We start from the raw sequence: 27,297 nt of genomic DNA on the forward strand, positions 1-27,297 counted from the left end.
GGTGTGAAGCATGAAAAGATAGACAGGAATAACAGAAACAGACCTCAGGCTTGCGAACCTTGAAAAATGGATGGTGGCTATCAGGTGCAACATTCCTCTGTGATATTCAGCCAACAGACAAAAAAACCATCTCTCAGTTAGGCCATTCATGGAATTACCTGACAGAATGCTACATGGATCCTTGTGGTGGATCTCATCACTTCAGCAATGAAAACACATCAGCTCTCTCCTTTCTGGCTCCCAAGTAGTCAAAACTTAAAAGGAAAATACCCAACTTCCAAAAACCAGGATATTGCCATTTGCCTCATGTATTGCCAACTTCATCTCCTCCTGACTGGTGAACCAAGTGATGCAGGAATCAGGTTGCTAGTACACAATGTTATAGCAGAAACAGGTGCTTGATAAACTAATGAACAGTTGAAATATGCATGAAAAGGTTGGACTGTTGGGGTGGTAAAATATCAAGTGCATTGTCTTGATCATAATAAGTTTACCTCAATATGTGGTAGAAAATGGTTCTACTGATCTATGCACAAGCTGTTATTCAAATATTTTTTTCAATAATTAAATTCAGGGCATATTATACAAATTCTCCTATTTTATATAGCAGATATTGATGAGTTAGCGGTCAACTATGGTGGAAAGATCATCTATGCTGTTAACTGTTCGAAGCTTATCTATGTTGATTCCCTATCTCTACAGAAATATGTAAAAGGGGAAGAAGAAAAACAAAGGTAATATATATGCTGAATGTCAATCCATACAACTGCATTTAGGCATAATGTAAACAGGTGAATCCTCGTGTAAGCATATTAAAATGACTAGCTTCTATTCATTTAAACAAATATAGTGCCTTCAAATGGGTGGAAGAAAAGGCAGAAAAATATAGGATATGAGGCAAGTAACCATCAGCATTTCAGATCACATTCTTAAAGCTAAAAATAAACTGCATAATATTGAGGAAATTAGTTAGTGAAACAATTTAAAATAAGATAAAACAGCACTTAGTCTCAGTAGATTGTCTATAAGTAGTAATTACCAAAAAGTAAAAGCTACGTCACTCTCTTCAACTGTCATCTTCAGGCATTACGTCGTTTACGTCAACTGCAAAAGTGTGTTTCTCATCTCAACCTAGATAAGAATCACACATGAAATAGAGTTTGTACTTCCTCGTTCCAGCTTCAGCAGGGGCGGTGAAATCAAGCTTGATCCTTGACTCCCCTGAAGATTAACCCTCTTAATAACTACTAGTTGGTTGCTTTTAATATCACCAACAACAAGCCACCATCCTTCTTCCTTGTCTTTAGGGTATCTAAGCGCAAGCACAGGTCCAATCTCAGATCTTTGCTCAAGAGTAACCTGTAAATTCACATTGTCTCCTGCTCTCACATTACCACCGTTCAGCACATCATATGTCAAATCAATGTATGGATACTTCTTGCAGAAACGATCAATATCCACAAGCTGTGACTCTGATATTTGCAAGAGCTCATGCCTCTCATCATCTTTCATCTCCACTAGATCAAACACACTCTCTACACTCTTTCCTGGATTCTCTTGGCACTTCTTAGCCAATTCCTTTGTGTAATGTGGAAGTTGAAGAAGCTCAGAATCGTGCCCCCACATTCCTTGAGTGATCATCTGGCTGACTCTGATATTTGCAAGAGCTCATGCCTCTCATCATCTTTCATCTCCACTAGATCAAACACACTCTCTACACTCTTTCCTGGATTCTCTTGGCACTTCTTTGCCAATTCCTTTGTGTAATGTGGAAGTTGAAGAAGCTCAGAATCGTGCCCCCACATTCCTTGAGTGATCATCTGGCTCACTTCCATAGCTAGAAGTGCCAGATTCAGCCATCCATTACTGGATATTACATCAACCATTGCTTGAAGCAACCTACCAGCAGAAAGAAGTACCTCTTGCTGGTCAGAAGCAAGATTTCCACCTACCATTTGCCTAGAGAAGTGGGCTTGTAACAGAGTATTTGCCTTGACATGAGGGTCTGTGTATTTGGGATTCCCAAAAGAGAAGCGCTGATGATTAACTAACCTTCTTATCAACTCCTCTTCACCGGGTCTTTTTGGGAGCTGTTCATACTCCGTTGCTGAAGCCAAAATTTCAAGCAAGCCCTTCAACTTCGTTGTGGAGGTCAAAGAAGAGGTAAAGCGTTCTATTGTCATGTAACAGATGTAATAATATGATGCAGTCAATCCATGATTCAGGGGTGAAAGCAAAACGTCATCTACCACAGCAATACACTTGCTTGACTCCAAGTCACTGATAGTATTCTCCACCAGCTCTGAGAGGTGATCCGAAATATGCCTGTGACTAACAGCCTGCAGATTATAGTAGTTTGGATTCTGAGTGAGCCTTCTGTACATAAATGTCCATGTAAGGTAATCTACTGCTTCCTGCTTGTTCTGAATAACTCCAACAACAATCTCTGTGTTGAAATTGTCGTGGAGATAGTACTGTAAATGGCTCTCAACTGGGAATGCTTCATACAAGAAATTCTTGTAGTAGTCCTTGCGTGGTGCATGGCAGAGGATGACACACTTCCCCGAGCTATCTACAAGAGGTCGACTGGCATGACCCATCATCTGCAATAAACCACTCACTGGATAGTCACTGTGTACATTTTCCCTACCATCATGGTACTGCGTTCCCATAACCACCACCAGCTGGGCAGAGAGGCGCACTCCCCAACACATTTTACTGCTCATCACACATACTTGAATCCATCCAGCTTCAAACAGTGTCTTCACTATATCCTGATCTGTGCCAGACAAGCCTTCATGCAAGTAGCCCACACCATACTTTAGTGTTTCTTTTAGCACAGGCTCGTTGATTCTCTCCACAAAAGTCTCCAGCTCTGTTTCAGATTTCAGCAAAAACACAGGTGTGCCTTTGTTGTCCATGCTTGAGTAAGTCGTCATATCCACCGCAGCAAGGCGTGCAAGCTTCCTTGTGGGGACATACACTATTGCTGGTTTTCCTTTCCTTGCATGTTGTACTATTGCAGTGTACGTGAGTTTTGTCATGGCTTGCATCCTAGCCTCAAAGTTAGCAATGTCAACCCTGAATATGTATGTCCAGTGGCACAGGCCTGACACAAGGAGCAAAGTTGAAAAGTCCATGAGATGTAGCCCCAATCCATTGCCCCAAATCCTTGGCACTAGCCAGGGAAGTTGACAAAGCAACAATACCAACCTTGTTCTCAACCTGGCTTGAGATATATCGCATCCGAGAGACAATCACCTCTAGCACTGCACCCCCTTGGCCACCAATCAGGTGCAGTTCGTTAACAATGAAAAGACTTATTTTCCTAACATACTTGCGCTGTTTCCAACGGCGGGATAAAGCATCCCATCTCTCAGGTGTGCTAATGATTAACTGACCCTTCTCTAACAGTTTCAAATCAGTCGTCGTTTCCCCAGTTAATTCAACCACTCTCATTCCAAGAGAGTCCCCAAACTTCTTCTTCCAATCACTGTATCGCTCCTTAGCAAGAGCCTCAAGTGGAGCTATTTACACTGCACGGAAAATACTATCAGGTCCTTTCTGATGATTTCTTAATACGGGAAATTCAGCACAAATGGTCTTCCCACTGGCAGTTGGAGCTGCAACCAAGACGTTGTCATCTGAGTTGTACAAGACTGTAAAAACCTGAGTTTGAACTGGATTGAAATGCTTAAAATCTTGATAAAGCGCTTCATAAGCTGGATTCCTCAATGCAGTAACTGGTAGAGGTTGCAAGTCTAGCAACTCGGTGGGAGGAGGATACTTCTCTGGTAAAATCAGGTGCCGGATGAAGTATTGAGGAGGCAATGGTTCATAAATTGGGACAGTGAAGTTCAAAGTATGGTCCTCATTAATATACTGCTTCTTCAGCATGAAATATTCATGATGAAGAATTCGCTCCCTGTCGTTATCTTCTACAATAACCCAGAAGGGTTCTACATAACCATGGACCTTGTCCTCCCACTGGAAATCTGGTGTGATAGTCAATTCTACCCTCAGGATAGAACGAGTAATTGGTTGAACATGTGCTGCAAGGTTGAGCTTTGGGAACTGATGAATGAATTTGTGAAGCGTTCTTCCTTGCTTCGGGAAACGAATAAGCTCCCCTAACTCTTGAGATGAAAGATCATAATACCGCTCCCAAGCCAAATCTTTCTTCTCCAATCTCATCAAGATTTCATTTGGAATGCCATGGAATTGACGAAGTGGTGTCTGCACACTCCAAATCCTCTTACTTATCATCTTGCACCATTTCAAAGCCTTATCAGCTAACAGAGCCCATCCTCTTTTCAGAACTATCTCAAAAAGGGCTCACATCAGACGTGCAGCACTCTGAGTTATATAGACCATGTCCGATGACAAAGACAGCCCTTCAAGCTTCAGCTGTGAAATATATGCCTGCAGTAGAATATTGATCTTGGCACTGGGCTCCTCAAGACTCTCTTTTATAGGAATGGGAACATGATCCAGAAGCTTCGCCAATTCCATTTTCTCATCCTGCCTTACTGTTACACATTTGAACTCCTCCTGAGAGAGAAGAGTCTACAAAGCTCAATGTCACCCATTGTTGGTTTCAAGTGCTCATTGTATGTGGAAATTGTCCCATTAGTTATGTAGTAACAGCTAGCAATGCGACCCAAGTCAGTCACCTGGAAATATCCACTCTTCCTATCATACTTAATCAGGTTGTTTTTATCCAATAATGCAGCTGCAGAATGAACCAATTCAGCACACCTTTCCTCCAAAGCATCTTCAGTTTTGACACCAGCAGCAGCAAGACCATAAAGACTGGGATTTCGTACCATTCAAACATAGAGGTAAGTATAGAGGATCCACTTGCATGCCTCTTTGACATTCTGCACCGTCCCAAGGACAATCTGCATTCAACTGATCAGGCAACTTAGATATGAACTGACTTTTGATAGGAAGTTGCTGATTCATTAAAGAAAGATAATATTTCAGTGAACTGTGTCCAGTTATGATGATTCCTTCTCCATAAATGTCATATTGAGGCCTTCCAGCACGGCCAAGCATCTGCATAACATCAAGGGGACTCAGTTCAGTCCAGGCTCCTTTCTGAGGGTTGTATATCTGAGTGCCTTTTATAATGACAGTACGTGCAGGTAAATTGACACCCCAAGCTAAGGTTGCTGTTGACACCAGAACTTGCACATTGCCCTTAGCAAAGAGGTCCTCCACAAGTTGACGATCGGTCCTAACCAACCCCGCATGATGAATTGCGAAACCATATGATAAAAGATCCTTGAGATCATTGTTCTTGACAAGATCTGTGTGAGACAGAAGAATTTCTCGATTTAAACTATTCTCCTTTAAAAACTTACCTAGTGTGTCATTAGCAAGTGCAGTATCTCGTATTGCACGAGCTGTTCTGGTTGTTTCCTTCCTTGAGTGGACAAAAATAAGCACTTGCTGCTTTCCTGCCACACTGGTTACCTTCTCATAGCAAACATCATTCATCAGCTGGAATCTCTGCAACGGCTTCTTAACAGTAATTCCAATATACTGTTGAGCCAACGGGACAGGCCTGTAACTATTGTCAAAATGGAAGAGGCCTTTGTTCAGATCAACTCTCAAAAACTCTGCCACATCCTCAAAATTTGGAAGTGTCGCTGACAACCCAACCAGCCGGATATGCTCTTTCGTGGTCTCAATTTGTCTGATAATTCTTGCAATTAAACTTTCCAAAACAGGACCTCTGTTGTCATGCAGGAGATGTATCTCATCAATTATAAGAAGTTTAACAAGCTGTGTATATGTACGATCACCCGACTTTCTGGTTATGATATCCCATTTCTCCGGAGTTGTCATAATAATTTGAGTTTCTTCAATCCGTTGACGAGTTAGTGACTGATCTCCACTCAATTCTTTCACAGTGACACCATAGTGTTCCAAACGCCTGGAGAGATTCCCAACTACTTGAGCAGCAAGGGCTTTCTTTCATTGGCGCCACATAGACAATCTTATAATTGTTATGATTGAAAGATCCATCTTCCTTACGGTTCAATCCAATTTGATGAAGTATAGTGAGCATAGCTACATTAGTCTTGCCAGCTCCTGTGGGAGCACACAGTAAGATGTTCTCAGGAGAAAATAGGGCAGTTTCATATACTTTAGTCTGCACCCTGTTCAATTGGATCATCCCAGTGAAAGCTGGTTGTGCCCACTGTGGAAGGGAAGAGATGTTCACAAGCTTTTCTCCAGGAGCTAATGGCTTTGGCTTCAATGCTGGCACATGAACTTCCTCATAACCCTTCATATGATTCCTATACGATCCTGCCAGGAGCTCACAGTTTTTATTTGTCATCAACAAACCACCCTGATGGAAGGCAAGGCTGTCAAGATCGAGCAATGAACGCTGGCCCATCAACCAACCATCATCAAGATCTTCACCATCTGCACCAGATGCATCCTTAAGTCGCCTAGCTTCTTCCCTAAAGCTTTTCTCCAAATTCTTCTGTCTCTCTTTCACAGTTTCCTTAGTAGTAGCATGCAACTGTTGTAATATTGCAGCATGATCTGGCCCCAACCCCAACATCTCTTGTTCGATTTTCTTCCTCTTTTTTTGGTCTTCAGCCCTTGCGAGACAAGTACACCACACTACCTTTAGCCGGTTTCTCAGAAGATACTTGATGAGATTAAACTTGTCATATTGCAGATGCACCAGCAACTTTGTTTCCACATCACGATCATCACCACTTTCAGCAAGAATTTTAAGAACCTCTTCAGCAAGCTTTTGACTCTGTTGCGGATCAATCTTCTGCTGCTCATAAGCTTGAGAAATCTTTCTTTGAAGCCAATAAGCATCTATATACAGAACATTCAAAGCCATCCCCTCATCAGCTTCGTGCAATATCTCATCATCAATGCCGCCACTGCCCATCTGCATAATGCCAGCAACATTACCTTCCAGCTGCACATACTCATCCTCTTCTTCATCATCATGAACTGCTACACCAACATCATCATCATCATAAAGCACTTCATCATCACATTGATAATCAGTAATAAATCTTCCAATTGACACAAACTTATCAAATACCTGATTCGATACGGATACATTTAACACCTTCTCAATCTCCATCTTTTTTCTTATCAGAATTACCATCGTTTAGCACAGCCAAAATCTCATCAGCCGCCGCACTCATAATGTTGAGAGGCTGTCCACATAATTGATGCTGAATCAAACTGAGCATGCACTCGTAAGCAGCCCCAGTTTCCTTAGTTTTCGGTGGTAAACTCCTCCTTCCTCTTCCCTCCAATTAAGAACAGAACTTTCTTCTCCCGGAATCCTCCGTCTCTTCTTGTTCTGCATAGTGGTCTCAGAGACAACAAATCGTTCCCTCTTCTTCTTCTGAATTTTCTCCGGCAGCGAACTCCGGTAAACACGATCTCCAAACTTTTCGGGATCAATTTTCCCATACGGAGACTCAGCTTCACCGGAAGGTTCATGCAGCCCGGAATAACACACGATCAGAATCTGTCATATTCAATCGGAACTCGGAAAATCAAAAGTTACCGGCGAAGTTTTTGTTACGAATTGAGTTTTAGTGATAAACGAATTAGTTGGATGCCCATATTTATAATGCCACAAAACCCAAATTGACTAGAAGAAAGAAATTAAAAGATTTTTTTTTAGATAATTTTGACAATAATTCTATTTAAATATGAATTAAACTAATTAGTAATTAGTATGAATTAAGATTACCAAAAGCTAAACAGTTTAGTATTACTAATTATAATTCTAAAATACTTCGAGAAGAAGTTAATTAATTGGAGACCAAGTTAACTAGAAACCGACCTAATTACTTTGGGATTAATCTAATTTAGATATCAAAATATTTACGTGGAGACGTTTTATTCCTATTGATAGAAGGGTTTCCTATACATTTATATGGCATCAAAATTGTGATAAAATCTTTCTTGAATTCTGATTGTGTATTATTTTATAACAAAAAAGGATACCTACAAAAGAAATAGGAGTATTTGTATATTCTCTAAGGTCTCCTCCTTCGTTTTCATTAGGATTATGATAATTGAATTTGAACGATCTTTGAATAATAAAAATATTATCTATAATTTTGAACATCAAACAACTAAGATGATTTATTTTTCAACGTGTGAATGTGAATCATTTATTAATATATAAATATAATAAATATACCATTCAAATTAAAAAGTAATTAAATATTAGAAAAATATAAATTTTATAAAATAAACTAGTAGCTTGATAAATAAAATAAAATATATGTTCGCTAATGATGATGGAGATGATTTGTAGTGGTGGACATGGTAATGATTGGTGTTAGTGCCTAGTAATGATGGTTGGAAATTGGGATAGTATATATAGTTGATGTGGTAGTGACTGATGTAATAGTGTCGGTTGATAATGATTGTAACGGTGAGGTTGCTTGATATTAGTAATTGGTGGTATTGATGGTGATGGTTAATGATGTATTAGTGGTGGTTAGTGTCGATTTTAGTTATTACGATGAAGATTATTGGTAGTAGAAATTGGTTGCAATGGTTGTAGTGACTCACAGTAGTGGTGGAAGTGACAATAGTGATGATGGTGGTGACAATAGGTATAATAATAAAATTGCCGAAAGAGTTTCCTTTGAATTGACTATAGTAGTTGGGGTAGTGGTGGTTGCCAGTAATGATTGTGATGACAAAGATTGTTAGTGGTGACGATAAATATATTATCCAGAAAAATGACTATATTATGGATCGCCCAAGTTGTGCTTCACAAAATCATTTGAGACTGAACTTTGTTTGAGAAATAATTTAAAAGTTATGGTTATAAGTATCATTTTGTATAACATTATATTTGTCAAAACAATGAAAATTTCAACACTAGAGACTCCTCAATAAATTCCAGAACCTGAAAATGCAATAAAAGTAATTCTCTGTCCAAGTCTTTTGGTCTCACATTTTTGTGCTGCCAAAGAAAGCTTGCATTGAGAGCCTATGTAGGAGATTTCTGTGGACAGAAGATGTAGACACTTCAAAGAAGACCTTGATTTCATGGGAAAATCTGCAGGAGGATTCAACATATCGGACATACAAGCCTGAAACAAAGCTGAAGCTTCTTCGGAACGTGAGCAAAAAGAAAGAAAGCATGTGGAATTCAATGGGTGCACCTATGCTATGGGAAGCAAGGAACTATTTAGGGCACTAAAGCTGCTCAAGCCTCATGAATGGTACATAAAATCCTTAATACGCATGGGTATTTCACCAGTCCTTGCATGAATATGGGTTGTGGTCGAGGCTATGAATCCATTGGACCTGCCAATTGAATGCATTGTAACACTCATAATGATAAAACTTTACGAAGATTCCATTGGATTCTGGAAGCTGAGGCAATTGGCTGGCATGAAGTTACCAGTATTGCAAATGGAGAAGTTCTCAATAAAACAATTATACCTGAGGATTAGAGGTGATTGCCAAAAGGTTGAGAGGAGGAAGCTAGTATGCAACAATGCTTCCAGCCCAAAATGGATCTCCACTGTATACCTGGCCCTTCATGGTAAGTTACTTACCAAAGACAGCTTAGCAGGTTAGTGCTGTGTAGAAGATGTAACTTGTGCACTGTGTGGGAATGAGACAAAAACTATTCATCATTTATTCTTTACCTGTTCTTTCTCATCACAAATATGGACAAAGATCTTACAATGACAACAAATACACTGACCACCTGTAAATCAAATTCAGGAATATTACACAAATCCTTCTATTTTGACAAGTTAGTGGTCAACAATATTAGCAAGATTATCTATACTATTAACTACTCAAAATTCTATCTATTTTGATTCCATAGCTCTACAGAATTATGAAAGGGGGAAGAGAGAGAGGGGGAAATCGCAACATCTATAAGACTATACTAAATGTAATACTGCGAAAATTGAAGTTGTGATTGACATACATTTGTTTTCCCTAGCCTTGGACAACTTTACCAATAAGTATTCAACCCCTTTTCTCAAATAAATAGTCACCATTTTGCCTGTTAGTTAAGAAACTAGTCAAAATTATACGCTTGTTAGTTTCATTTTATCAAGCCACTTAAAATTCTATAAGAGCAGTTCTACTAGGCTTTTCCATGACCAAATTTAGACATGTATGTTCTTAACTTCTATTTCTCTTCTATCTGGCCATATATAAGGGTTATATAGTAACGGTGAGGTTGGGAGAACCCTATCTTGTCCCTGAGTCCTCTACAACACAAAATTGTGATCACCTCTCACACAGATAAGATAACCAAATCTCATCAAAACTTAAAATTGTATATGAAAGATGAGTTGTTCAAGATGTTTATCCCTGTGTAAGCGATTTGACAATTACAGAACGCAGAACTATTGACAAAAAGAGAACTTATAGCAACATGATGGGGATATTTATCTTCAGGTATCAAGAATTACCCAGAGAAACTTCCTATCACCTTGATTTTGAACTTCTCCTAGAAACTTTCATCACTTGAGTCCAACTTTAGCTATTGGGGTAAAAACTCACACGCATTTCTTCAGGAGGTGAAAGAGATGTTTCTCCTATCACCTAGATTTCAAACTTCTTCTTGAAATTTGCATCCAGTTGAGTGGAACTTAACCGCCAGTTGGAGAAAAAGATCACAAGTAATTCTTTGGGAGGCGAAAGTGAAGCATCAACAGATCTTCCTTGGATATGCCTGTGATGACACAATTAATTACAGTTCACCCTGTTAGAATGTTGGGATCCCAAGCTTGATGAGGGCAAATGGCTAGGTGGTGGTGACATATCATGGACGATACTGGCTGATCCTATTTTTTTGGAATGGATACCTTGCATGACCAATACCAATTTCCCAAACATTTCCCTATGGACTGGTGCTATCATGTCAGAGCGAGTCAAAACATCAAGTGAACTGACAATTCCTCTTTTAACTAGTGTAGAAAGAGCTGTTGACACCCCTTTGGAGACTATCTCCTTCCTCTCAATATCATAGTTGTCAACCACAATTAGTAGGAACTCGAGAAGAGTACGGGTAACTTCAATATAATTGGGTATAGAGTTCACCATCAAAAGAATTGCAGGCTCAATGTTCATTACATTATCAGTGGTTTCATCATAGAAAAGCCAATCATAAAACAACGCAAGCTTCAAGTTTGCTTCGACATAACTCTTCCTGCACGACGTCAATAGCCAACCAATCACAGCCCATCTGGGTAAGATATCTGGTTGCATTATTTCACTGGATGGATGAACTGAACAGCATATAAACCTAACAATGTCGATTAAAATGACTTCACTCCCAGGTACTCCGAGGAACTTCTTAGCGAACCAAACCTGGTACCTCTTTTGACTACCCAACTTGACATGTGTAAGCAAAAACCTCAATTTTGTTTCCATTTCAGGAGTTACTCGAAGCAAAAAGTACGAACTTGGAGTTTTTGTGTGGTAAATTTGTGAAATATCTCTAAATCCATCCACCCCAAACTGTCTTGGATTCAATAGCAAGTCTTTCCATATGGCTTTAAACTCAGGTATATGAACCAAGTCTTGCAAAAGCCTAATTAAGTCCCTCCCTATCTTCAAACACAAAAGAAATTGTTCCCTCAAAAGTCGAACACAGTATACAACCTCCATTCTCTTCAATCCATCAACCATTGGATTACTTGGTACTCTATAATGATCCGCCAATAATCGAAGGAACACATACAACCCCTTATTCAAAATCAATGGTTCTTCCTCTAATAAACAATCCCAATTGGCTAAAAACAGTGCAACCATCTCCAAACACAACCACGAATTTCCCTCACTAAAATCCCCACCTACAATTTGCCTTAAAAGAGCCACCAACAATTTATCAAATCCTATAGCCAATACATTCAACATCTCTTTAGTAACCCATATAAGCTGAATTTTCACTGAGTCAAGCAATTTTACATACAACTCATCAACAATCTTGACAAGCATACAAGTAAACAATTCATACCCATCAATAATAATTGCATGTAGGTGCTTAATATGAACTTCAGCTAAATTGGGTTGGGATAAAATGCCAAAGATTATAGCTTTATTCAGATTTGAGTATTCCTCTTGTGTTAGCACTTTTAAGGTAAATGGTGGGTTTAGTTGGGATTTAAGAAGTTCAAAAGCTTCTCTAAAAGACACTTCAATTGGATTATCAGCTTCATGGATTCCTCTTTCAGTAAGCTTTAAGGCCATTAATAGTGAATGAATCACAATAGATGCAAGATGAAACACCAAAAACAGCTACATAAGCATACCTGTACACTATTTTTTTCAGAAACAAACTTAGGACCTTACTGATCGAGTTGCTGGGTGCTTCGCCGGAAAATAACCACCGGCGGGGAGGTAAGCGGCGGTTGTATAGGCCCTGCAAATTGCCGTCGACCCAAATACCTAAATATATTATTATTTGGGTCACTCTTAATTATTTCTTCCATTTTATTTTACTGGATATATACTACTAAAATAGATTATTTTTTAATATTGGTTATTTTAATAAATAAATCAATCAAACAGAAATTTGTTGTTTTTTCTTCATATTCTCGTTATTATTAAATGACTACATAAAATAATTATGATTAAATTTAGAATTTTAGATATCATTAATTTAATAAAATATACTTTCAATAACATTTTAAGAATTGTGCCAAGTCAGCAATAGCCCTTAGAATTAAATACTCAAATTATACTCCTTTGTAAAGATGCCAGAGTAAGGAGCAAGTGATCAAAATAGTGTTGGATTTTTGGAGGTGGTATGAATGGAAAATGAAAGAATTTAAAATGGTGGTGAGGGAGAGCAAGACTCGTATGCTTATATATAGAAATTCATTCTAACTGGTTGAGAAACGAGACTCCTTTTGTGTTATTATCATTGTTCGATTTTGGATTTTAATTTAATGAAATCATTGATTGTTAAATCTTTCGGTTATTTTTTTGACAAAAACGGACAAATATCGTTCCAAAAAATGCGTCCAAACACAGTTTCACGAAAAGCTACCAACCAAAAAGTTATATCTCTTCGGTTGAAACTCAACATTTGATTATAAATATGCACCCTTCTTTCAGCTTTTTCACTATGAAAATTCTGAAATTATCTCCTTAATTTCTGCAATGCTTTAGATAATTGTAAAGTAAGTTTTAAGTGTGATTTGACTGCTTTTGAGTTCGTTGTAAACTGGAGTTTGAAGTACCATGCGCTACACTAATGTGGTTTAGTAAGTTTATCTTTGAAGAAAACAATCATATACCTCGAATAGTGAATTCGAATATAATTTTATTTCATCTTTTTTTTAAATAGTAAGATAAAATTCTCAACGTGAATAAGTACAAACAAGGGGGGTTAGGTTTTACCTTATCAATCCTAATGAGGTAACAAATCTCTACTAATTAACAAGCATGAAGAAAATAAGAGCTAGAGAAAACTAAGTATTCTAGGATCATCATAGAGTTTATTATACACTCTATGATGATATGACAAATAAAGATACTTAAATAATGCAAAAATATATACGTCAAGAAGAACCTCAAACTTCTTTATATATATACTAGTTTTGACGCACGTGCGTTGCACATGAATATCAAATCATGTATTACATTTAAAATAATATGAATATTATTAAATTAAAAAATTAAGTAAACAATTATAAAATGTATGATAAAGTATAATTTCCTATGAATAGTGGATGTAAGCTTTTTATGATTGCTACTCAAAGTTAGTAACTTTTTAAAATCTTTTAGTTACGCCCTCCTCTTAAATATACTTTCGCCTCCCTCCCCAATAGTGCATTACTTAGTTATTATTGTATTGTTGGAGTTCTCACTTTTAATATAATATAATATAAATAAATATTGATGTAAAATATAAAAGATATACTAAATTGGATATTTTTAGTTGGAGTATTATATTAATTAACACTCATGTTAGGGAGTATCAAATTTCATTAAGTTTTGAGATTGTCAACGTCTAAAAATCAAACGTGAGTTTTTAAGAATAGAAGAATAGAAGCCATAAAATAAATCGTAGTTTTAAAATGTGAAGAAACCCCTTCATATATAGTTAACAAAGGATAGTATGAGAATGTGCATATTGTTTCTTATCATAAAAGTCACAACCATTTGGAAAGGTCACAACTCATCGAAAAAGTTAAAACTCTTTGAAAAAGTCGTAACCATTCAATGTCAAATGGTTTCTTCTTTTAATAAAATATAATATAACATAAATGAATAAGTAAATATATAAAATATAAAAGATATACTAAATTGGATGTTCTAAGAAAAAGAACAACAATGAAAAACTTCAAAAAACTATAGTTTAAAAATTTGAGAAAACCTCTCTTTTTATAGCCAACTAAGGGCAGTGCATAAAAAATGCTTATTGTTATAAAAAAAAAGTGTCACAATCTTATAGAAAAGTCACAACCCTTCAAAAAAGTCACGACTTATCGGAAAAGTCATAACTGTTTGGAAATGTCACAACCCTTCAGAAAATTCGCAACCCTATAGAAAAGTCACAACCCTTTGAAAAGGTCACAATTCATCGAAAAAGTTATAACTCTTTGGAAATAACACAACCCTTCAATATGAAAAGGTGCATGTTTTTAATATAATATAATATAAATAAATAAAATACAATATTAAATATATAAGATATACTATATTTGGTGTTTTAAGCTAGTGGTATTATAATAATTTATCATTTAAGTTATGTAGTTCATTCTTTTAAGTTTGTATCGAAGCAAAAAAAAGATAGATATAGATTTGTCTAATTTTAATTTGATATGAAATTTTGAAAAATAAAAAAGACTTTTAATTTAAGGATATATATAATATATAAAAATGTCTTTTAACTTTGTGGTCTTAAAGATGCGCGCGCCCAACCACCAAGAAAAAAGAACATTCATATTAAACTAAATAAAAATAAAAGTACACCAAATAAATTGGAAATAGAGGAGTACTTATTAAATCTAGTTTGGACTCTTAAAACAAGTTTTTGATCAAATATTTATTCTCCTACAGTTTGAGACTTTTCACAGCTTGAACATCAAGTTGTAGTTTGTGCATCAGAAAATCATTGAACTTCTTATCAAGTAGAAGTTGTTGGTAAAATATATTTATGGCAATGAAAATGAGTATATATTTGAACTCTTCACACAAGTTTTTGATCAAATCATTTTTCTCCAACAGTTTGAGACTTTTCACAACTTGAACACCAAATTGTAGTTTGTGCAACAGAAAATCATTGAACTTCTTGTCAAGTAGAAGTTGTTCAAAAATATATTTATGGCTATGAAAATGAGTACATATTAGTTATCTATAAAGACTTCTGGTTTGAAGTTGAGTTATTCCATTCTCCTTGTTGCATCAATTTTTGTTGATCTATCTAATTTTGCCACAGAAAATATTGTAATTACATAATTGAACTACTATCATAATCTTCCTTGTGTTAAGAATAAGAATAGAAAACTTACAAAATTCAAAGTGTGAGAAAACCCCCATATTTATAGACAACAAAGGATAGTATGAGAAGGTGTTTATCGTGCCTTATCAGATAAGTCACAATCCTTCAGAAAAATTACAACTTTTCGAAAATGTCATAACTCATCGAAAAAGTCATAACTCTATAAAAAAGTTACAACCCTTCGGAAAAGTCACTACCATCAATGTTAAAAGGTGTCATCTTTTAATATGATATAGAATAAATAAATAAATAAATAAATATAATATAATATAATATAAAATACAACATATTTACTAAAATGGGTGTTTTAAGTTGGGGGTATTATAGTAATTTAACATTCAAGTTAGGAGTTCATGCTTTTAAAGTAGTATAGAAGATATATGTGTGTGTGTGTATATATATATATATATATAAAAGCTAAAAACGATAGTTTTCCCATATAGAGTAACCTGAAGTATTTTTCTCGTCTTCTTCTTCATATCCGTCCAATAACACTTGATACTTCATCACTTCTTCTTGGACTTATATATTGGATCTTGTCGAAGTTGTTGAGACTGTCATATGATGCTTTGTTAGTCTTATAGGTAGGTGACTTGAAACAAATTCCTCAGTCACCTTACCATCCCAACTATGTTGTCTGTCTTCTTTTTTTACTTTTATTTCTTCCACTTCTTTGTTGCCTAGGTGAAAGATCCCCATCCCGAGCTACTTTATCAAAACATATATCTAACATATCATCTTCATTTCTAATTTACTTTTTTTTTTAAATGTCGCTATTTTATTTTCGAATACAACAAGGATGACAAATGATCCTATCAGATTGAATTATTTTAGCCTTAAAAACACCTTTATATATACATATTTTGTAGTCGTAAGTAGGGGTGTTCACGGGTCGGTTTGGAGCGGTTATTGGTGAAAATCAAAACCAAACCAACTTAATCGGTTTTAAAATTATCAAAACCAAACCAAACCAAATATACTATATATTTATCGGTTTCGGTTTGATTTGGTTTGGTTATTCGGTTATTAACCATAGACAAAAATAAAAGAAACAATTCATTCAAAACGTGAAAAAAGTGACAAATATATGTCGATCTAGAAATGAGAATAGGCCAGTAATTTATGTTTAGTTATTTACTTTTTAGTAGTGGGTTAGTGGTGGGTTGGGTCATGCCCGCAGAAGTGCATGGAGGTGTAATTGCTAATTCATTTCAGTATTAATAAAAACCCATATTTTACTCTAAATAAAAAAGTGAAAAAAGTGACAACAATCCATTTAAAACAAAAATAGTTAGAATGACTGACATTACAGAACTTTCAATCATTGAATTTACTATGAATAAAGCTTCAAAATTCATTATTTTGGCCTAGAAGAAAGAGACGGTGATATTTTCAATCTTATAAAGAATTATCATAGACACGTTCATGTACATAAAATCAATAAGATAAATATTCCCACCTTGGGCATTTTTTCTTTTATAAGTAAATTATAAATAAATTTTGATGAAAACACATATAAGATCTTTAAAATTGTTTATAAAAATAATATATTATGTATGTATAATAATAAAATATGTATATAATTTGTAGGTTTGGTTCGGTTATTTCTTCGGTTTTTTTCGAACAAAACCATAACCAACCCATATACTATCGGTTAACCAAAATAAAAATCGATTTATTTAATTGGTTTGGTTCAATTTTTCGGTTTGGATCGGTTTTTATCCAAACCGTGAATACCCCTAGTCGTAAGTTAAACAATCTATTAAATTTAACGAGCCACTCAAACTATCCTTTTCTTTCCAGTAAGTGTGCAAATGGCATGCTGAGAAGGACCATACATTTCATTAATGGGTTAGCCGGGCTAATCATCCATAATTGAAGCCTCAAGAGTGGCCAAAACCTATAGTAATAGAATTATTGTCACTTATAGGACCACTTAATTCCATTTATGGGCTGACAGAATAAAAGTGTCCAGCTTTTATTTGCATAAATCTACTCCAATCATTAAACACAAGAAAAAATAATTGGTAATCACCTAGCTTAATTCCAGAAATTTAGGCCCTTATTTGGACTAGTGAGCATTATTGGTTAAAAGAAGGACTAGCATAATTCATCTCTCACATATCATCAACTGGCCCACTTGTCCTTGTAGACAATAACGAAAAATATACTAAAAAGAACTATTTTAATCTACGAAAATGAACAAGTAAAATAAAATATTTATTTTTAATATAGAGGACAGATAAAATGAAACGTATGGAGTAATATATTTATAAATCAAAACACAATTGCTATTCAAATTGTAAAAAGAATATGTTAGTCCAAGAGATTAATCTCGATTGTGCTTTTACTTAAAGGTCACATTTGAACTCAAAAATCAAATTTTCATCATTGCCTAACATAATTAAACGTGTTTGTTAATCGATGTTTAAAGACTAATTAGCCTTATTAGTTGAAAATCAAGTCAGTTCTCATGTGGTAATTAATTTCTATTTATATATCACCATTTTAGATTTCACGTTCCTTAATTCTTTTAAAACCATTTTTTCGATAAATAAACATAAATTAATTTATTTTGATTAATTAAATTGCCCGATGAACATGAATTAATCATTTAACATACTTACAAGACTTATAACTCTCAAGGGTAAAATAAGAAGAATAATGTTATTTATGTATTGATTTTGTGAAATGACAAATATTAAGGAACATCTATTTTTTTTAGTAAGGATGACATATAAATAGGAACGGAGGAGGGAGTAATTAAGATAATGATAGTGCTTAGTGATGAATCAACCTAATTAAATTAAGAGTTGACCCAGTAAGTGGGTATTTTAGTTTGAGTCACTTTTCAACTTCTCACTTTGTTCTCCTTTATCAGTGGAATCAAAGTCAAACCAATTGTAGGAGCTACTGAACGATTTAGAGGTGTAACCGATGTTATTGCATCACTCATCGTATTTAAGTATTTATAATATTAATAGTAAAGATTCAATTTTTATATAATGTGTTTCTAGTTTAACGATGAAATTTTTATATTTTTCTAATCGTTAATCGAATGAATCTTAAATTTTGATAAAGTTTTTATATTCTTCTAATTGTTAACCAAATGAACCTTCATTTTAATGAAGTTTTATATTCTTTGGATCAATTTCAGATTCAGACAAAGTAGAAAATCAAAACGGCTTTAATCACCAGAAATCTCAAATACAGAAAAAATAAAAAATTTCTTAAGTTTGTTATCTCTTGTATTCAGATAGAAAACTAGAAACAATTAAGATGAAAAGAAATAAAACTATTCGCGTCCACAAAACTAATTGTGTGTCCTTAAGAAATTTAATTTCTTCACTATATTCGAGGTTGTGGATTATTTCCTCCCAAGATAAAATGGATAAACTATTAAAGAAGTAATAGTAGATCAAACTTCAAATGAGACTCTACTTTGTTTGTAAGAAAATGTATTAATAAAAAAAAAAGAGAACCCCTTTATTTATTGCCAACAAAGTGTAGTATAGAAAGATGTTAATTGTGTCTTATAGTAGAGGTCAACCCGAACATCACAACTTTTGAAAAAGACACAACTTCACAACAGTCATAATCCTTTAAAAAAACATTTGATAAAAAATCGTAATCTTTCAGAAAAGTCATAATCCTTCATTTCTGAGTAAAACCTAATAGGTATGTGGTGATTCACGCTTTTAAAACCTGAATTGGACATGATGATTATAAATGCAAAAGAAATCCACTTTAAACCATTATAAATACCAACCCTTGAACCATCACAGAGAACAGAGCAATAAAGAAAGAGAAAGTTACTCTGTTTCAAGTCTCACAAATCACATCACAGATGGGCTTCAGCCTTATGAGGAACCAGAAGTTCATGCCAACGATAAAACACTTGCTTATCATTTCTATAGCTATCAATGCGGGCTTGCTGTTGAAACTACTGCATCATGAACATGAATGGGCTGGACTCCCCGGCCCGGACACCAATCAGAAGAATGAGGTGAGGCTGGTGAAGGATGTGCTTCATAAGGCTAAGCCTGCAACTGATCAGTACATCAATCTGGACCAGTAAGTTTCAACCCCCCTCTCTTTTTCTCCGTTCATGTGGCGTCCGTTCCTTTTTAGTCTGTTTCCAAAAGAATATTCATTTTCTTTATAACGAGAAACAAGTTAACTTTAAAATTCCATGTTAAGTGTGTGGGCATGAATGAACTTTGTCTGTTCTGTTCTGCTACCATGTTGAATTGTGTGACTATATGCAACCATACAAATAGATAAGGTTTATTTTAGATTACAAATTTCAAAAGTTATCCTTGTTTGTTAAACTGTGCCAGGTAAACTAGGATGGAGGGAGTAATATTTTTATTTTAACAAAATAATAATTGCTGTCAAGCAAACCAAAGACAATTTTTTTTTGGCAATCTCTGTATTCTTGCCGGTGATGGAGGATCATCAGTAGTGAGGCAGGGATGTGAGGACATGTTTTGCTGGCATAACAGAAGGGTGTCAGTTTTTGTTTTATTTTTTGTTAATTTCATCCTAGTGGTGGGGTTGGGGTGGGGGTGGGGGTGGGGGTGGATTCTATCTGTAAGGAGTGCTGGGTTCTTGGAAATGGCAAGGAGCCATAAAAGATTGAATCTTTGATAATGAGAATGAATTGGGCTTCTGCCTATGTTGCTCGGACTCTAAAAATGTTGTCGGGTGTGTTGGATCCTTTAAGAGTAATATATTTTTAAAGAATCCGAAACGGGGGCATGCTGGTGTGGGGCATGATAAGGGATTACAACTCTGATTGTACAACTTGTGTTGAGTGTTTTACACTTTACACTATGCTATGATTGTTTAACAGTGAAAACTGCTTCACTAATTACTTTGCTTAAACATTTTTCTACTATAGATGGTGGTCCTTGATTCTCTCATTAACCAGACATAATCATTCTTGTGTTTTGCACTTGCTGGATGACCCTCAAACAATTCAAAAGACCACTTTGTTATACATTTATTAGTATTGCTTGTATACTGTTGGAAATTACATTTAGACTAGTTAATACAATTTAGATCCTTGTGGGTCTACAAACATTACCCTATTGTCCTTTGAGAATATCTAAAAGACTAAAGTTTGGGACCCTTAAGATTTGGAAGTGCATTTACCCATTCTTTATACCACTTGGGAAAGGTGGATGCACTACTTTATCCTGAACTTTTTGGAGCCATTTTAATGTACTATACCTAGTACTAGTTATTCTTAATGCAGCACTTCTTCCGCAAGGCTAGTGGGGCAGGAAACTTCGTATTTTGGCCCATTGATTCGTCTTAAATCTCCTATCCTTCCTTTAATGGAAAAGACTCATAACTCGCCTCACCTAACCATCTAATCTGTATTAAATGATGTTGCAGCATGGACTATTGTTTAGATTGTACCACTTTTAATTAATGGTACATTGTTGAAAACTTCATGTAAATGTGATTGCTGAAATGACAAATTTGGTTTATGTTGTTTGTTGTTGCGGACAATATTAGATAGATACTGTATTCATAAGTGAAAAAGCAATCTTTGGTCCATTTATAAAAGGAAGTTGTTTTTTAGTAACTAATATGATTACAGTACGAAGAAGCTTTAATGTCTTGTTACACTCTCTGCAGTGGTGATCCGACCATGTACGAGGTCTACTGGAAGCAAATGGGAGACAAAACAACACTTGTTTTATCAGGTTGGCAATCCATTAGTTATTTTTCGGATACCAAGAACCATTGCTGGTTTCTGGAGCCAGGCTTTGCAAATGCAGTAACTAGACTGCACAATCTAGTTGGGAATGCTCAGACTAGAAACTATCACATTGTAGTTGGAACGGGATCTACACAACTGTTTCAGGCTGCGTTATATGCTCTCTCTCCATCCAATGCACCAGAGCCAATGAGTATTGTATCTGCTGCCCCATTTTACTCGGTGAGTAATGCAGATTATGATTATTTGGTTTCTTTAGTGAATCTCATCACATGTGTAATTCATTGCATACTGACTTTGCATACAGCTGACAGGGACGGATCTAGAGGTCTGGTTACATGTTAAGGAATCTACTTAATAACTATAAAAAATTTACTATGAACTTAGTTAATTATAGATTAACTTGGGGTCGTTGTGAAACCCATAAAATTCAAATCTTGGATCCGCCTCTGCTAACTAATTAGGCAAATAACAAAAAATTAGTCTGGTTGTTAGCAGGACAGCCAGCATTTGTCAGAGTTCTAGATAGATTTGTAAATACTAAAATCTATACCAAGTCAACCCTAGTTTTCACCAATATAAATATATTATATTTCAGATTTGCAGAGGTTCATGTTTCTGCTCTACATTTCTCCACTTTCACTACAGTTTCCTGCAGAAGCAACTGTACAGAACATATTTTTTAAATCTGAGATTATTACCTTGCTTTGTCTGCTCATTTACTTCTAGAACCAGTCAAACAAATCTTTTAAATTTTGAAGTTTCTTGTATTTAATATTTTTCTCATACAAGTTGTCATAATCCTTGCTGTCACTATTCCATTTGCATCCATTATCTTTGATTACAATCATATGCTTCAGCAAGATTTTCCTGTTTCAAGTAAAATAGACATCTGCCTCCTCTTTTCTATTTTTTTCGTTTCTTATTTCACACGTCTATGATTACCTGTTTGCATTGCAAGTTTAGGAAGCAATCAGACAGGTAACAATCTTTTCATGGAAAGTACTGATTATTACCTGGATGCACAACTCTATCGTTCAATTGACTTAAACAATATTTACTCGTGTCTTTCCATTTGAAGCATATATCATGTTAATTAAGATATTCTATTTAGAATACTTAAAAGGAAACTTAGTATTGTAGCTTACAATTCAAACTTTTCAACTTCTTGCAGTCATATCCACTGATCATTGACTGCTTGAAATCTGGTCTCTACAAGTGGAAAGGTGATGCCTCTAAATTTAACAAAGATGATCCCTATATTGAGCTTGTGACTTCTCCAAATAATCCTGACGGATCAATCAGGCAAGCTGTAGTCAATGGAAGTGGAGGAATACTGGTGCATGACCTAGCTTACTATTGGCCCCAATATACTCCGATCTCATTTCAGGCAAACCATGACATTATGTTGTTCACAGTTTCCAAATGCACTGGACATGCTGGTATACGTATAGGGTATGTAACCGATTCCTGATTTTATATGACACTATCTCATTTTGGATGCTTCAGCTTTATACCTTTCACTTTATCCTTGAGGACATGCTCTTATAGCTATAAAAAATGTCATGGCCTGTTTAAGACCACAAGTTCTACAACTAGTTTTGTAATGTGTCAAAAGTTTTTCTTTCTTTCTTAAACTCCGTACCTAGTCAAACACTTATGGAGAAAGTAATATTTAGGAACTTGCGAAATGAAAATTCTAGAGTCTTGTGAAAGTAGTTTAGATCAAATGGACTCTAGAATTTTCATTTCGCGAGTAAGAATTTCAGCAGAAACCAAATAAAAAGACAAATTTCATGTAGTTTGAATGAGTTGATGCACATCTTGTTTTTACTCTTCCTCTTTGGATTATATATCAGTGCCCCACAAATAAAGAGACATTCTAGTGTTCTGTTGAAGTAATTAACTATGACTATACTGGTACTTGGTTAACGACATTGTTGCATATTTTGATGGCAATATCCTCATCAAAACTGTAGATGGGCACTAGTGAAAGATAAAGAAGTTGCCAAGAAGATGACTAAATTTATAGAGATCAGCAGCATTGGTGTCTCTAAAGATTCACAGCTCCGAGCTGCTAAAATCCTTGATGTTATTGCTGATACCTACGAGCACACAGAGAAATTTGACAAGTCTACACTCTTCTTCCATTATGTCTACAATGAAATGGCAAAGCGATGGAGACAATTGAGATCAGCAGTCAGCAAAGGCCAAACTTTTAGTTTACTTGACTTTCCTGTTGAAAAATGCAACTTTAGTGGTCAGAGATTTGGAACACAACCTGGTAATTTTAGTTTACTGAATGAGCTATATCTGTTTTTTCGACAGTTCTTATGGTTTAACTATGAAGCCAATCAACTTTTCTTCCCCTCTTTTCAGCTTTTGCATGGCTAAAATGTGAGAAGTCCATAGACGACTGTGAAAAATTCCTGAAGAAGCACAAGATTTTGACCAGGAGTGGGACACATTTTGGTTCAAGCGAAAAATACGTGAGGATCAGTTTGATAAGCCATAAGGAAGAGTATGATGAGTTTATTCGAAGGTTGTCTCTGCTCAGTTCTATGAAGTCTCCACATGAATAGAGTGTAGTCTTTTTTGTAGGCATATATATTCTGCAAGACTAAATGGTGCAGAAGGATGTACACAAAAATGTATATATTTGTTTTTGTGAACTTATTGACTCCATGCTAGTACATCCTCATTATCGAGATAAGATTCGTGTGCTGTTCTTGCTATATCTTAAACCATTTTGAGGAGAAATAACAGTGAAAGAGACCTTAAGAGCAGACATCACTAAAACTACATAGCTGCATTGCTCAATGTGGGATTGTTGGAGGTATATATTTACTTTTTCCAAGATGAAAGTATACGAAGAAACACAAAAGTGGAATCTTACCAAAAATAGCGTAGATTTCAGCAGTACACATAATGCAGTGCCACAAAGATAGTCCTGCTCATATAAGCCTTAGTTCATATTCACCAGCCATTGTTATGTACCTCACCCATGGAAGAGCTTGATATCCGCTTTTTTCAATGATTTTGAGATAACGAACCTGCTCAAACTCAAAACATTAACATGGAATACTTCATATAGTAGTTGAAACAGTAAGTGCAATGGAACTTTTTCTCCACAAGGTTAAGATAAAATTACCTGAATTCCTGAGACTGTAAAATATGGTATCTCAAACTTAACGCGAATTGGAGCTTTTCTATCAGGAGGTGTATCTTCAGATATTACACTTGGAAGTCTAAACTCTGCCCTCAGCATATAATCCTGTGCATTAGTTAAAATGTGGCTGATAAAACCAGTAGACAGTCAATTGGATACATTACACACGTCATTTTGCTGAATCCCTACCTTATTACCCGGGAATGACTTGATTTTCCATACCACTGCATCTCTCTCAGGAGCATATGTAGCATATCCCATCGATGTTCGTATGTTGGGACTCATTGCATCAGATGGTACGGGCAACTCGATTTCAACATTCGTAGCAGTGCTGCCATATATATTAGCCAGTTCAGTGGAAATATTTCCTTGAGAAAACTTACAACTAGTCTAAAATATCTAACAAAAGATAAGAATACTACCTTCGCTCTTTAAATTGGCTTCTGGCCTTGACAGACATTTCAACGCGGCTTCTTGAATGCCTTTCAACTTGAGCTTCCACCCAAATCAGTGGCTTCACCTGAATCCATTACTAGTAAAGTTATGAACATTTTAGTCCGCCTCAACTAACGAAGAAGAAGATTATGATAGGCATACTTTACATTACAATGAGAATATAGTAACAGAGATAATGAAATTGACCTGAGTACTGAGTCTATAAGTCATCAGATCAAATGATCCATCAGGAGGTATAAAAGATATTGTCCGATCATTTTCAAACCTAGCCAGACGCACGCACCTGAATATACGCGTTAAATGGTTTAGACAGAAGAAGTTGTTTATCTGGAAGTACAGTAAGCTCGGGTCAAGTATGGTATACGCAATTCATTTACTGAATTTTACAGCTTATTGAGGAAGCAGTCACTTGATTAGCAGACTAGCTTTCGACACATTTACTAGAAAATGCTTACTGGTGAAATTTGATATCATCCAAATCAATTGATTTGCCTTTGGTAGGTCGACCTTGAGCCTCCAATAGTACTTTGTCGTTAAGCCCGAGCTTGCACTCAGGCATGCCACTGCAAGAGACAAAAACATGTTCCATCATAGCAAAACGGATCGTTGCAATGAGAAGAGCCCCTCACGGTGATCAACGAGGAAATGTAGAAATGAAATAAGATCAACTATAGGAAAGCTCTAATCTATTGTTCATCGAAACAGAACAGACTTACTCATCAAATTCTGTTAAAATTACAGCATTTGATAACCAAGTACCTCAAATAAGCTCTCATCTTCAACGCCCCATTAACTTCAGAACGTATCAATTGTCCGTTGCTATTGACAAGGAGATTAACATGTTCAACCACATCCAAATAAACCTGATTGAACACAAAGAAAGCGCGATTTTTAAACCAGAAGCTAAACTAACAGCAAAAGTAGAAAGAGTAAAGCAGAAAACTTCAAGGCCATACTTCATTATTCTTATAAAATACACCCTCACTACGCCATGAAACTGCATTTGTCACAGCCATTGGAGGGTGCTGGTTGACTTCCATTCTATATGCATCCGTCTTGATAAACTCACTAAGAATCTTAGCTTCCGTATATTGAGGATAACCAAAGTCCATCATTTCATCAAGCAATTCATACTGACATATTGTCATTTTGAAAATCCATAAGTTACTTACTATAATCTAAAAACATAAATCTCTAAAAGACAAACGCGTTCCTTATACTCACCACAACAACAAAGTTATCTCGTAGAGACTCCTCTTCTAGTTCTTCAAAATAATGCTTAAAAACCTTCAAAAGAAAATACAGACAGTAAAAAAACCTCTCAATTCAATCACTCGTTAAAGTAATTAGTTGGACCAACTTACGTCAACTACACGATGTAGAAAGAAAAGCAGGCTAGCAGCATTGGAATTCTGCTTCGATGCTGCCAGCAGGTAAATGTTCTTGTGCTGTATAAACATGTAGTTCACGCCATTTTCGTGGCATACTGGTCCATCAGATTCTAAGTCACCCTATGAATAAGCAATCGTCAAGATTGAGGATCAATAACAATAAAAAGTTGTTCAAATAGGAATTTCAAGTTGAAGTTCATTCATTGATGAACTCAGACACAAGGTGACACCATTAAAAATTCAAATTAATATCTCTATTATATCTTAACAATTCAGAATTAACTATACCAAAATGGTTACAATAACAATTGGAACGATACAAAGAAGATTGACATGTACAACAACGTACCTACCTCTTTTTCGAGGAGCTTAGTAAAGAATTTCTCGACTTGTTGAGCAGAAACATCGCCTCTATAGTCACGACTTATGAGGCATCTCCCTTTCATATCAAGAAGAAACATCGCGGAGATGGCACCCGCCATTGATCTCCACCTGATTATAACACAAACAAAAAAAAAAACAGAGATACTACGTAATTTATTGAACACAAAAGAATCATGCAAATTTTATTTAAAAAATAAAACAGAGTTAATTTACGTATAGAATAATTTTTAGTTGTTTTCCCTATATGTCGAAAATGAGAAAAGCTTAGCGATCTGGTAATTCAGTTTCATTTGTGTAACGTTTTGAGATGGAACCGGATGGTAAAGCACGTGTTTTTATTTAAACTATCATCTTACTAGTATATACACAAGAAATTTTTATATTATTAGATCGATCACCTTTACGTGTTGACTGTTGTTGTATGTAGGTAATAAGTCTGTTTTTATGATAACAACGTTTTAAATGTAGATATATTTGGGGAGATATGATAGTGATTTTTTATACAACTAACATGAGTATAACTTAAACTCATAACTTATAAAATGCGACCATAGTCTATATGATTAATGCAGTTTTAATATATCTTACATTTTTAACAGGCTAACACTTTTTTTTTTTGTTTCAATTTATGTGACGGTATTTGATTGGTTAAAAAAAATTA

At 35.5% G+C, this 27,297-nt stretch overlaps 3 protein-coding genes and 1 pseudogene across 3 annotated transcripts; 1 reads left to right on the top strand and 3 right to left on the bottom strand.

Moving 5' to 3' along the window:
- Positions 1–456: 456 nt before the first annotated feature.
- Positions 457–8,855, bottom strand: LOC125809632 (DExH-box ATP-dependent RNA helicase DExH12-like; annotated as a pseudogene).
- A 1,814-nt stretch (positions 8,856–10,669) lies between these two features.
- On the bottom strand, positions 10,670–12,451 carry LOC125809697 (uncharacterized). The gene has a single exon (XM_049489293.1). The coding sequence runs from the start codon at positions 12,241–12,243 to the stop codon at positions 10,738–10,740; it is 1,506 nt and encodes a 501-aa protein (XP_049345250.1). The 5' UTR covers positions 12,244–12,451; the 3' UTR covers positions 10,670–10,737.
- A 6,893-nt stretch (positions 12,452–19,344) lies between these two features.
- Positions 19,345–23,818, top strand: LOC125809633 (tryptophan aminotransferase-related protein 2-like). Its single transcript, XM_049489229.1, has 5 exons — positions 19,345–19,579; positions 21,155–21,458; positions 22,411–22,691; positions 23,216–23,520; positions 23,616–23,818. The coding sequence occupies exons 1-5, from the start codon at positions 19,353–19,355 to the stop codon at positions 23,816–23,818; spliced, it is 1,320 nt and encodes a 439-aa protein (XP_049345186.1). The 5' UTR covers positions 19,345–19,352.
- On the bottom strand, positions 23,197–26,764 carry LOC125809700 (AP-1 complex subunit mu-2-like). The gene is made up of 12 exons (XM_049489296.1): positions 26,606–26,764; positions 26,226–26,372; positions 26,086–26,148; positions 25,818–25,994; positions 25,621–25,724; positions 25,317–25,424; positions 25,048–25,144; positions 24,828–24,925; positions 24,595–24,736; positions 24,388–24,510; positions 24,133–24,289; positions 23,197–23,472 (listed from the first exon to the last, which is right to left on the bottom strand). Exons 1-11 carry the CDS (start codon positions 26,732–26,734, stop codon positions 24,191–24,193), a joined length of 1,287 nt encoding a protein of 428 aa, XP_049345253.1. The 5' UTR covers positions 26,735–26,764; the 3' UTR covers positions 23,197–23,472; positions 24,133–24,190.
- Positions 26,765–27,297: the final 533 nt, after the last annotated feature.

This window comes from Solanum verrucosum, unplaced genomic scaffold (genome assembly GCF_900185275.1).
Source record: "Solanum verrucosum unplaced genomic scaffold, falcon-dt-bn FXZP01000121.1, whole genome shotgun sequence".
NCBI classification, from domain to species: domain Eukaryota; kingdom Viridiplantae; phylum Streptophyta; class Magnoliopsida; order Solanales; family Solanaceae; genus Solanum; species Solanum verrucosum.

What these genes read in the sequence shown, in the direction of transcription:
- LOC125809697 (XM_049489293.1), bottom strand. Translation starts at nt 12,243, where the DNA reads ATGGCCTTAAAGCTTACTGAAAGAGGAATCCATGAAGCTGATAATCCA.
- LOC125809633 (XM_049489229.1), top strand. Translation starts at nt 19,353, where the DNA reads ATGGGCTTCAGCCTTATGAGGAACCAGAAGTTCATGCCAACGATAAAA. An exon ending in CTGCTGCCCCATTTTACTCG is followed by an intron (nt 21,459 to 22,410) that starts GTGAGTAATGCA and finishes AACTTCTTGCAG; the next exon opens with TCATATCCACTGATCATTGA. An exon ending in GAGATTTGGAACACAACCTG is followed by an intron (nt 23,521 to 23,615) that starts GTAATTTTAGTT and finishes CCCTCTTTTCAG; the next exon opens with CTTTTGCATGGCTAAAATGT.
- LOC125809700 (XM_049489296.1), bottom strand. Translation starts at nt 26,734, where the DNA reads ATGGCGGGTGCCATCTCCGCGATGTTTCTTCTTGATATGAAAGGGAGA. An exon ending in GATGATATCAAATTTCACCA is followed by an intron (nt 25,145 to 25,316) that starts GTAAGCATTTTC and finishes GCGTATATTCAG; the next exon opens with GTGCGTGCGTCTGGCTAGGT. An exon ending in TTACAGTCTCAGGAATTCAG is followed by an intron (nt 24,290 to 24,387) that starts GTAATTTTATCT and finishes GAGTTTGAGCAG; the next exon opens with GTTCGTTATCTCAAAATCAT.